The sequence below is a fragment of the Rutilus rutilus genome, assembly GCF_951802725.1.
Source record: "Rutilus rutilus genome assembly, chromosome: 15".
NCBI lineage: Eukaryota > Metazoa > Chordata > Actinopteri > Cypriniformes > Leuciscidae > Rutilus > Rutilus rutilus.
In genome coordinates, this window is record NC_140220.1 from 28,269,392 (window position 1) to 28,282,314 (window position 12,923).

The window sequence follows — 12,923 nt, forward strand, 5'->3', positions numbered from 1 at the left end:
CCTGCGTTCTCTGGCTCCTCTCAGCTTTGGTCAAGTGAAATTGATGGGGCTTCTGCACCTTTGGGTGGGAAATAATGCTCTGGAGAGCCTGTCTTTGATTTTGAAGAAAGACCGGTCAGGCACTAGGAGACTGTCAAGTGGAGAACAGAAATGTACATCCTGGGCATCTGACCTTCAGTTGCTGTCTGCAGAAAGAAACCATCTAAAACATCTACCAAAGGGTACGTGCATGCAGCAGGAGTATGCATATGATACACACAGCATTAGTCATTTATACTGTAAAAAGCATCTCTGCTCTTCGTTGTCCTGAAAAACATATTTAAATTATAAAGGAAATCAAGGCAACTTAATTGGTCACATTACTATAGTGATGACATTCCCATCCTTAGTGTTAATTCATGTGATGGGTGGATGGAAACAATAAAATAAAATCTAAAATGAATCATGCCATTTAAATCCTTGCTGTTAAGGAATCATTTATTTATTCATTTTTAATAATTAAATAATGAGAACTACTACAAACATTGAAACTAATTCTTAAATAATTAGATCTCTGTACTATTTAATCTGTGACATTCATAAAACCCACACACTCTCCGCCCAGGTATAAATGACTGCATCATCAGTGGAACTTTGATCTGTTGCGATTACACACTCTTCTGACCTGTCAGATTCCATTTAAACCAGTCCACCCTCGGGATGAAGTGAAAAGAAATCACCTATCATCTAGTCACAAGGGTTGGGCGCTGGCATTCCAGTGCCTCATAACGGGCTATAAAAGGGTAATAATAGTCTAAACATTCCAGAGAGTGAATTTTATTAGGGCCTTGTATTTTGACCAACCTTCACAATAACTCTAACATGGGATTCTAGTCTGTCCAAAGGTGTCTTAAAGCCTTTGCGTACTTGCGCTATGCCATTTTGTAGTGTACATAGTGTGAGTAGTGTATTCACAAAGAAAAGTGTACTTCAGATACATGTATAATGTAATTAACCGAAAAATAAAGTATGGCCCTGTCCCAAATGGTACACTTCATATGCACTTACAATATGGTTCTTTCATGTGGTTCACACCGCCACCGGCGAGAGCGTCAAAGTGGCTGGAAGTCATTAATTTTCAATGTGAGCCGGCGGCGCGTCTTGGACGGTGAGAGCAGCGAGGAGAGTCGGTACAGATCCACTTTTGCGACACGACTGTCGTGACGCCTCCCCACATTTGTACGTTGATGGGCGTTTATCGCTATGGGCGTGGTTTTGACCGAGCGGGAAATGTTGCGTATTAGAACAGAGGACCTGCGAGAGACTTCCCCCCCGTCTCCATATGGTCTACTTCTATTGGACAGTCGCGTTCAACGGAATTCATTTGCATAAAGATGGGCATCGACCAGCTTTTTGACGCGCAGCATTTTTCCAAATGAAGCGCCGCCTTCCCGGAATGCTTTGCAAAGTCGCTTGACGTCACCCATAGGAATATAGTGGAGTGCGGCGCGATCAGTACCGTCACGATGCGGATCCACTTGTCCGTGCGACACTTCTGTCGCGCCGCACTCCACTTTATTCCTATGGGTGACGTCAAGCAACTTTAACGCACCCGCAAAGCATTCCGGGAAGGCGGCGCTGCATTTGAAAAAAATTACGCGCGTCAAAAAGCTGACCGATGTATGCAAATGAATCCATTGAACACGACGCGACTATCGTTAGGTCAGGTCAACTTCATGGTAATGAGCTATGACGCAGTTTTTAATTGGTTTATTCCGTTAGCAAACATGTCACTATAATTGTTAAGTTCTTTTCATCGATCAATTTCTTACTTTCACATTTAAAATATTCCATGAGGTTAACTCATACCCTACTTAGTCAGTCTGCACAAATAACGATCAACTTGCTTGTTTGCTTTGCGGCCCCTTTAAATAAAGTTTACAAAAAGACCAAGCATTCGATCTACGTCAGAGCGTCTACGAATCTTTCAACGGCGTCATTAGCAGGGCGGCGAGAGCGAATTTTGCCGTCGGCGGTGTGAACACACACTTACGGTCTTGTGGACTTACAATGGCTGTAAGTGCGTGTCTGTTAAGTCCATGAGATCGTAGAGTGTCCCATTTGTCATTTTTGGTTTCAGAAGGGTGCTCCCTTTGCGGTCGATGTGCACTTTTGCCGAGCCCGCACTGAAGCGAGCTCCAAAGCAGACTTCTTCCCGACAGTCAAAGTGGCGTTATGTCACTTTGAGTGTTTAGGGTGCCATTTGTGACAGGGCCTAGGTTGAACACTTCATGCACTCAACTGTCGCAGCTTTCCATCTTTCCTCACGTAGGGGCTATCAGCCGCCTGCTGGATGGCAAAATAATCGTATAAAATTGATAAACTAGGCGGTAGCTTAAATAGTGTATAGTTTATCGTTTGGAACACAACTATAATTTGCTATAGCCTTCCTACTGTTTTACATTTAATCAATCTATTTTGTTAAAATGTCTGAAGCATAGGACATTTAACTGGGGATCTTAGATAATGTTTATATTAAATTAGGGACCAGAAAGCCAATTCAAACACGTTTTGAATATGGTCTCTTGAGGTTTGTCTTACATTTTGTATCCAGTGCTATTCTAAAGGGAATAGCTTAATATTTCTTTTCATTTAATTTCTGAAATGCTGGAATTTAATTTCTGAAATCCAGGATGTGATTATCAGTGTTGATAACCACTACAGCAATTTCAGCAAGGTTTTAATGCTTCTGTGTCTGCTTTGAAACTCATCGTTTGTTTGAAATCTAAATGGACTTGGTAAACAAAGACCAAGAATCAGGTTTTAAATTGTTGCCTTTGCCTTAGCAGATGCCAATCTGGGAAGCTTGTAAGCAGCACTGTGAATTAAGATGATGGTGCCTCAATGTTTTTCACCTCTTTGTGATTCAGGGCACAGCCTCAATGTTTCTCTCTGATAAACTCGTTCAACAGACCCTCGCTTCAGCTCAGTAGTCAACACGGTTCTTAAAATAGACAAGATAATTCTCCATTTCTCTTCTCTTACAGACATACCTGAGCCCTTGTAAGCCTTCCACTCTGAATTAACTCAATTTTTGACGTGTTTAAGAATATTTGGGATGTACTTGTTTCACATAGCCTACTGTACATCTAAAAAATTTAAAGTGCTTCAGTTATAGATATTAAGACAAAAAAATTTGCCACAAAGATGCAAATTCTATTAACTAATACTTATTACCAACAACTTGATGGTGACATCCTGAAGGTGTCCAAGAAGTGTTGCTGCAAGAGCCTCAACTAGAACAAATGGTGATTCACATAGTGCTCACGTGGTGTGCAGTAGCCTACTATGTTAGGTGTTGTTATGGACAGATATTGGCACAAACAGATGCTTATGTTTGTGGGGTCATGGCCAGCTGAAACATTTTTTTTTATGACTATTACAACAATGTTTGGCTTTTATAACTCAAAACAACTGAAAAATGTCTGACTTTGCAATCTAATAAAAACTCTGTACCTCAAAGAACACATTTATATTTAACTAAAAAGTTTATCAGTGCATGGTTGTTAATCATTGCCTTTTGCTCCAATATCCATTCCTCCTCCAGGGCTGGGCTGCATGAAGTCCCTGCAGATTCTTCAGCTGTCTTATAACCAGATATCTAAGATAGGTCTTACTGACTTGGACAACTGCAGTTATCTGAAAGAGCTACATCTCCAGCATAACAGCATCACAAGCATTCACCCAAATGCTTTTGTAGACCTAAAACAGCTGCAGGTAACATCTCAAATATTTAGCTTATTTGTGTAATATTTTAATACTGGTCAGATGTTTTTTTTTTTTTTTATCCTAGCGGAAAATCATCATAAGAGTGTGTCTTATGTTTGGGAGTATGCTCCACCAGCTCCACTCTTTTGACAGACTGTAGTTAAAAAGTAAATCCACATGTTTAGCCCAGTGTGCATTAAAACTTGGGAAACATTTTCATTGACTCACTAATTCCATCCAGGTCCTTGATCTGAGCTATAATCTGCTGGTCACCATTCCTGTCCCTGCCTACCAGTCCCTTCGGTACCTGAATGCCTTGGTCGATGTCTCCTTCAACAGATGGAAGTGTGACTGCAACTTGCAGACCTTGAGAAGATGGTTAAGCTTTGATCATGAAATGGGTAATGTTTCCTGGCAAGTGGTGTGTGCCTCTCCACCACATCATGCTGGAAAAGATCTGCTTCACCTGAAGGACTCAGAGCTCACTTGTCCAACACATGAATACAGCACATCTGGTCACCATCATAACATGATTGTCTACGAGGGGATGAAGATATCAATACCTTGCAGCAATGACAGTAAAGGTGCTACTTCTGTATTTTAAATTATAAAACCAGTCCAATTTACTATTTTAATTCATAATTTAAAAAAAAAATTGTTACCGTTATTTAAGTAACTCCTAAAACCTGCATGTAAACAATGTAAATGTTAATCTACCTTTAGTGATAAAATTCGTTTTTATTCTAGATATTATGCAGGTTCATTGGTGGACTCCACTGGGCCAAGTCACAAATAACCAACCAGAACTACTAATTAAGGACATCACAGAGCAGCATGCAGGACTTTATATATGCATTTCAGGTGCCCGAGGGGAGCACATATCAGTATTTGATCTACAGGTCTACAAAAAACACAGTGGCTCAAGACCACGTAGGGAAGCAGCAATTATCTTGGATGAGCAAGAAAATGTTAACTTTCCAAGAAATGATCCAGTTATACGGCAAGGGACAAGGACCCAGTCAGAATTTGTTCTTGCTGTCTGCCTGTCTGTCATTATTACATTCATTTTAGCCTTTATCCTTGGTGTTTTTTTGAGACCACTGTTAGACAAGTTATGGAGGAGAATACGATCCAAGAGACAATCTTCACCACCACCACCACCACCAACAACCTCCTCAACTGGACCCCAGCCATATGTGAATGAGGGGTACTCTGATGTAGAAGACCAAGAACAAGAAGTGAGAGTGGGTTCAAGAGTTACATTCAGTGGAATCACAGTTGAAGATCAAGTGCCTTACTATGTCACTGTTGAGGATGACCACGCAGATGGCTCCTCTGAGAGCAACACAGAAGCTTATACTCTTTATGAGGAAATTGAAAATAATAAATCCTCAATAACTGATGGGAAACAGCAGGCCTTTGATGTGGAGAATCATAGAGGAAGAGCAGACAGCAGTAGTAGCAGCAGCTCACTTCAGGAAGGCGAAGTAAATGCATTAGTCACAAATGGTAAGAAACTGCTGCCCATTGCAACCGAAGACATGCCAAAATCCATGGACTTTGAGCCAATTCCAGATGCAAATGATACCATCCAGTTAAATAGAAGGGGCAGTTCTTCAGCATCATCTCACTCAAGTCAGGAAGATAACTTTTCAAGAGAATTAAGGGAATCAAGTGTTGACCCTCCTCCTGTCACTATACCTGCAAACAAAAATACAAAGAACAGAATTCCAGGATTTACTACAGAGCCATTTTCAGAATGGTCATCAAGGCTGACAGAACAGAATGTTGATGATTTGGACCCAGAGTTGTGGAATGACAGTGGAGAGAGCTTTTCTTTCACTGAAGGATCTGAAAGGTCAAGTATCCGGGACCTCTCCAGCTCTGCTTTGGGACACTCATTGAAGGACGATGACACATGGAGGCAAGGCAAAGTAGAATCACCTTCAGACAAAATAAAATTTGATTCAGAGGTTTTGGATCTTGACAAACCATTTGGTAAAGAAGTTCTTGTTGATGATGTAAAGCAGTCTGAGCTCTCTGACATAGAAAGCCTATCTAATTCAAGTGACAGTGATGAAAGTGTAGGTGGACCAAACAATTACATTGTAAACAAAGAGTTAGAAGAATCAGAAATCATAGATGAATCTGACACAGAGAACGGTGCAAACTTGGACACTTTGAACAGATTCGGCACTCTTGAAGAGGTCACATTTAATGAAAGAATGCCTAGTGCTGGCATTCTAATAAAACAAGAGACTATCACTTTGGAGCCTTCGGACATACATTTGACTTTTACTCACGGAGACAGTGTCGATGAGGGTATGCCTATTGATGATTCACAGGGGAATTATGAGTATGTAAACAAATCAGACAAATTTGCAATATCTTTAGATGTGGGTCCTGTTACAGTGCCAAAGGTTAAGAGATATGTTGAATTTAAACAGTCCAAACCTCATTTTGGACGCCCAACTCTGCCATCATTATCGGAGATGGAGGTCAAATCTGAAGCGAACATTGATGCATCCTCTGGAGATAACAGAAGTTTAAGTCAAATAAAGGTGTCTCCTGATACAATTCAAAAAGTGAAAAGATACATTCATTTCAAACAGCCTGAACCTCATCCCCCAACTCTGCCATCATCACCTTCCTTAACCAAAAAAGATGCGATGATGGAAGCTAAAAGTTATAGTTCATCCTCAGAAGATGATGCTCAACTGACAACTAAGGATGACAATTTCTTCAGGACAATGGATGTATCTTCTGATGAAGTTTCAAAAGTAAAAAGATACATTTCATTTAAACAGTTTGACTCTTCTTCCCCAACAGTGTCAATATCCAGACCTTCAACTAATATTGAGAGCACAACTGAGGCAACAATACAATCTATGCAGCTCAGCACCTCACCAAAAGATGCAAGTCAAGACATAAAGAAATACATGTATTTTAAGCAGCATGAACACAATTCCTCATCTCTGCCATCATCACCTACCTCAAGCAGGAAAGGTTTATCAGGGAAAAATACTAAATACAAAAAACGATATGATCAATCATACTATGGGAGTCATGAGAGCCTTCCACTATACCATGTCCATCCTGTCTATAGATCAAGTATAAACAGACTGAATAGGGGCTATGATACTGATAGATCAATTTCCAGTGAAGATGAAGATCAATTTATGGAGTACCCAAGAAAATTAGAGATTACAATACCACCTGAGATAAACAGAGGATCCATCACATCAGATAAAAATACAGACAAAGTCCTCAACATTGACTTTGATAACTCCTCTAGCAGCACAGATGTATTTGGGAAGAAACATTCTAAAGGTCTAATGAGACTAAGAGCATTAAGTGCACGACTGTTCAACAGACAAGAAAATGAAACGGATGAGAGGAGGTCACCAACTGATTGGGATGTTGGAAGAACCAGTGGTGTCTCTATTAACAAGCAGAGAAAGTTAACTAAGGAACAAACCACTAATGAAGACAGTCTATTCGGAAGGAGTTTATCCCTTGATCACTTACCAAAAGTGAAGAGATACCTTCAGTTCTCGCACTCTGATTCCTATCTTCAAGTCCAATTACCATCTTCACCACCAACCACTGGGGTAGTCACACCTGACTTTATAGCGACAACTGAGTCCAGGAGATCCAGTTTCTCCTCTGAGGATGATGTCAAACAAACCATTGAAGATGAAAAATTTGTTGGACAAGTGGATGTATCTTATGATGGACTTCCAAAAGTAAAAAGATACATTGAATTCTCACACACTGAACTTTACTCGAAAACACTGCCCTTGAACAAACAAAGTATCTCAACTGAACAAGTGGCAAAATCTGAATCAAGGAGGCAAAGTACGTCTTCTGAAGATGATATCAAACCTACAACTAATGAAGACAACTTCTTCAGAAAGATAGGTGTTTCTCTCGATACAGTGCCACATGTTAAGAGATACATTCAATTCAGTCAGCCTAAACCTTACTCTCCAACTCTAACATCCTTACCGGTTTCAACCAAGAGACCTGTGGTGGCAGCGGAGACAAGTTCAAGCACATCTGACAAGTCAGATGACAAATCTAATGCTACAGGAACATTTTTGGGGGCCCAAATAGGTTTTAATGCAGTACCAAAAGTTAAGCGGTATGTTCAATTTGCACAGTCCAAACCACGTTCTCCAACTCCGTCAGTAGTTTCATCCTCTTCTACAAAAGTTACACCTAAGATAGAAGTGAAAACTGAAGCTAAAATTGACAGATCCTCTGGAGACCAGAGTTACTTAACGCAAATAGAGGAATCTCCTGAAAATATTAAAAAAGTGAAAAGATACATTCAATTCAAGCAGTCTGAACCTCATTCCCCAACTCTGCCATCATATTCTTTAACCAAGAAAGATGCTATAATGGAAACAGGGAGATATAGCTCATCCTCAAAAGATGATGTTCAACCGACAACCAACGAAGACAATTTCTTCAGGAAAATAGGTGCATCTTTTGATGCAGTTTCAAAAGTAAAAGGATACATCACATTTAAACAGTTTGATCCCTCTTCAGATACCACTTCAGATACACTGCATGTCACACCTGAGGTGAAAACCAAATCAGAAGCAAGGAGATCAACCACTTCTTCGGAGGATGATGTCAAACTAACTGCTGAGGAAGACAATGTCTTTGGACAAACAGGAGCATCTCTTGATAGAGTGCCAAGAGTTAAGAGATACATTCAATTCACACATCCTGAAAGTCAATCTCCTGTGCAGACAACAACTGGTCTTTTATCTGAAAGAGTCAACGTATCTGTGGTAGCTAAAGAAACAAGGAGATGGAGCACTTCATCTGAGGAAGATGTTAAACCATCTGCTAAAGAAGATAATATCATTGGGGAAACAGGTGAATACCTTGCCGAAATCCCCAAAGTAAAGAGGTACATTAAGTTCACAAAGTCCGAACCTTATTCCTCAGATCTGTCACCATTTCCTCCCAGCACAGCAAAATCCATAACGGTGACAGAAACAGAATATAGAGAAAGCACTTCATCTGAGGATGATTTTCAGGAAGACAGTGGCTTGGGGCAAATAGGAGCATCTCTTGACAGAGTTCCAAGAGTTAAGAGATACATTGAATTCACACATCCTGAAAGTCAATTCCCTGCTCAAACAACTGCTCTCTCAGCTGAAAGAGCAAACGTATCAGCGGTAGCTAAAAAACCAAGGAGAAGCAGCACTTCATCTGAAGAAGATGTTAAACCATCTCCTAACAAAGATTATATTATTGAAGAAACAAGTGAATACCTTGCCGAAATCCCGAAAATAAAGAGGTACATTAAGTTCACACAAGCTGGACAGCATTCCTTAGATCTGTCATCATTTCCTCCTTCAAGCACAGTAAAATCCATTAAGGTGACAGAAACTGAATTGAGACAACCAGCCACCAGAGAGAGCACTTCATCTGAGGATGATGCTCAGGAAGACAATGTTTTTGCACAAATAGGAGTATCTCTAGATCGAGTACCAAAAGTTAAGAGATACATTCAATTCACACATCCTGAAAGTCAATCCCTTGCTCGGTCAGCTGTCTCAGCTGAAAGAGTTGGAATATCGGGGGTAGATCAAGATACAAGGAGATCAATCACTTCATCTGAGGAAGATGTCACACTAACCGCTAAGGAAGACAATGTCTTTGGACATACTGGAGCATCTCTTGGCAAAATACCAAAGGTTAAGCGATATATTCGATTCACAAAGCATGAAAGTGAACCTCTTGTTCAGACAACAACCGCTCTCTTATCTGAAAGAATATCTGGGGGTTTTCAAGAAACAAGAAGATCAAGCACTTCATCTGAAGTTGATAAGTCATCTCATGATAATAATGTCATTGTAGAAAGAGGTGCATCTTTTGACAAAATCCCAAAAGTAAAGAGATACGTTAAGTTCACACAATTTGAACCTTCCCAGGGTCTTGCACCATTTCCTTTTCCAAGCACTGTAAAGTCCATGAAGGTGACAGAAACAGAATCAAGAGGATCTAGTACCGTAATTGAAGATAATGCACAACCATCTCCTAAGGAGAACGTAAAGGAAGTCAATGTCTTTGGGCAAACAGAAGCATGTCTTGACAGAGTACCAAGAGTTAAGAGATATATTCAATTTATAAATCAATCCCCTGAGCAGTCAACAACTGCTTCATCAGCTGAAAGAGTTGGAATATCTGAGATCATTTCAGAAACAAGGAGATTAAGCATTTCATCTGTGGATGATGACACACTAATTGCTAAGGAAGACTATTTTGGTGGACATACAGGAGCACCTTTTGATAAAATTCCAAAAGTTAAGCGATACATTCATTTCACACATCCTGAAAGTCAATCTCCTGTTCAGACAACAACTGCTCTCTCAGCTGAAAGAGTCGATGTATCTGTGGTTGCCAAAGAAACAAGGAGACCAAGCACTTCATCTGAAGATGATGTTAAACCATCTACTAATGATGACAATATCATTGGAGAAAAAAGTGAACATCTTGACAATATCCCAAAAGTAAATAGGTACATTGAGTTCACACAATATGAACCTTATTCCTCAGCCCAATCACAACTTCCTTCTTCAAATGTTGTTAAATCCATAAAGGTGACAGCAACAGAATTAGAGGGATCCAGCACATCAGCTGAAGATGATGTACAACCAGCTACTAATGGAAACAAAGCAGAATCAATGACACATAGCACTTCGTCTGATAATCTGGACAGCATACCAAGAGTTAAGAGATACATTCAATTCATACCTGCTGAAAGTCAATATCCTGCTGTCTTAACTGAAAGAGTTGGAATATCTGGGGTAACCCAAGAAACAAGGATATCAAGCACTTCATCTAAATATGTTAAACCATCTTCAACTGATTATAATATCATTGGAGAAACAGACAAATCTTTTGCCAGTATCCCAAAAGTAAAGAAGTACATTCAGTTCACACAATCAGAACCTCATTCCTCGGCTGTTTCATCATTTCTTAGTTCAAACACTGTAAAATCCATAAATATAGGGGAAGTACAAGAAAAAAAGAAGTACAGAACTTCATATGATGATGTTAAACAAAGAAGAAATCATGACAATTTCTTTCAAGAAATTGGTATATCTCTTGACAAAATCCCAAAGTTAAAGAGGTACGTTACATTCACAAAGAGTGAACCTACTTATTCAACCAAATTAATGAAAAAAGATTTAACACCGACAATGAATGCAGACCTAGAAATCACATGGCCCGGTTTATCATCTGAGGGGTCACCTCCTGTCTCTATGAAAAAAGGGTCTGCATTGATAATAAAGACTGCATCTGAATCACGGATGTCTGGCTTTAGTTTCAAGGACAACATTATGACAAGAGAGTCTATGGACTCCTTGTCTATAGACAAACAATCTGTAGGACATCAGGTTATGGATGTACGACCACCACAAGATGAATTACCAGCAGTTCCACAGACATCCCCACCTTCATTGGAACAGGAGGATGCAAGAGAATATCTCAGAGAAAATTCCGAAGTCCTTCAAAGGCAAGAACGCAGACGATTACTGCAGCAAAGAAGAACGGAAATGGACAAGTTCAACGTTGCATCCCTTTCCTCCATGCAACAAGAGGGCAACCAGCAGGACAAATCCCCTAAAGATTTTGGAGGAGCGACACAGTTACAAACAGAACAAACTTACAGCAGTATCTCTACAAGAAACACAGCCACTTCCAGCCACACAGAAGGAGCTGAAGCCCCAGTTTTACGGGGCCTTAAAACTAAGAATATCTCAACTCCAAAGTATAAGGAATTTTTAATTTAGATAAAGAGTTCATTTTGACTTGTCAAACAAACAATGTTGCACAAATCTGAGCTGATGCTTTTAAAATCTCAGCTTTGAGTATGGGGATTTGCTTTTTAGTTAGTATTGTAAATGCTGTAATATAATTATGAGCATAACCTAAACTTCTTTCAGTATTTCATAAAAAAAAAAATAATTGAAACAATGTATGAATGTAAATAAGAATGTGTATTGTATAAGATCATAAACACTGTGTGGATTTTATGAGTCATGATATGCAGTAGTAAAAAAAAAAAAATTCAGAGGGTATTAATTGCACACAATGACAGCAGGAGACCCCCAGGATGACACCAGAATAGTTAGTCTAAGTAATTTCTCTTTCAAAACATGACGTTTAGAACAGATTAAAATAACTCCACATTTAGTTAATAAACCCCTTTATATATATTGAATGTAGAGAGGTTACAGTGAAAACAAACACTTATACACACATCCATACATATATACAGTCCGATGAGAATGCTCAACCCTCTGCATTACATACTCCCCCCCAAAAAAGCAAGTCATAATGACACAGGGGAGCTTGTCTATCTGTTCAAAAGTAATTTTAAACCACCATTTCCCTCAGGCACAAACAGGTGCAGATGAATGGGATTATGACAAGTGTCTGTAGACATTTTTCAAATGGATTCTGGCCAGCATGCACAGCATACATAGACTGTTGGCTTTTTAGATGCTGAGTGAATACTTGATAAATAATTTATGGTTAGCAACCAAAAATCTGAACAGAACAAAAATGTCTTGTAACCAGAAAAAAAAAAAAAAAAAAAAAAAAACTTTTGTTACCCAAAATATGCTTTGATAAAGTTAATATTGATTTTGTCTCTGTACTCTAATTCCTTTTAACATATAACAAAATGAGTACATTTTCATGACGCTGCAGATATACTGAAATGCTGCAGTCACTCATGAACTTGGTAGTTTAGCACTTGGTGGAGATGATGGAGGAGGCAATGCAGAGAAGACCATCTCAACAGATGAGGTTACAAGTGTGTTTAAGCTCTAAATACCATCACACAATCATGTTTTTCATAAAGCGTTAAGACTGCATGACCGCGGATACCCAAATTAAGCACAAAAAGTCCACTTCTACAAATACCTGTACAAAAAAAAAAAAAAACAAAAAAAAAAAAACAAGAGCGAAAAAAATTCAGGAAAAGGAAAAACCTCATTCATTCACAAAGACAGCTCTAACTGCAGAATGCATGCATGCTTTTGTTCTTGTTCAAATGACAAGTTAGCTTCACGCCACAGCCATAGACAAAACTCAACAGTTTTACAAACATAACTAGAACGTTAAATAGTTGCTAGGCATTG

At 39.3% G+C, this 12,923-nt stretch overlaps 1 protein-coding gene across 1 annotated transcript; it reads left to right on the top strand.

Annotated features, from left to right (window-relative positions):
• The first annotated feature begins 3,458 nt into the window (after window positions 1–3,458).
• Window positions 3,459–11,667, top strand: lrrc66 (leucine rich repeat containing 66). Its single transcript, XM_084432825.1, has 3 exons — window positions 3,459–3,756; window positions 3,989–4,331; window positions 4,495–11,667. Exons 1-3 carry the CDS (start codon window positions 3,598–3,600, stop codon window positions 11,565–11,567), a joined length of 7,575 nt encoding a protein of 2,524 aa, XP_084288951.1. The 5' UTR covers window positions 3,459–3,597; the 3' UTR covers window positions 11,568–11,667.
• Window positions 11,668–12,923: the final 1,256 nt, after the last annotated feature.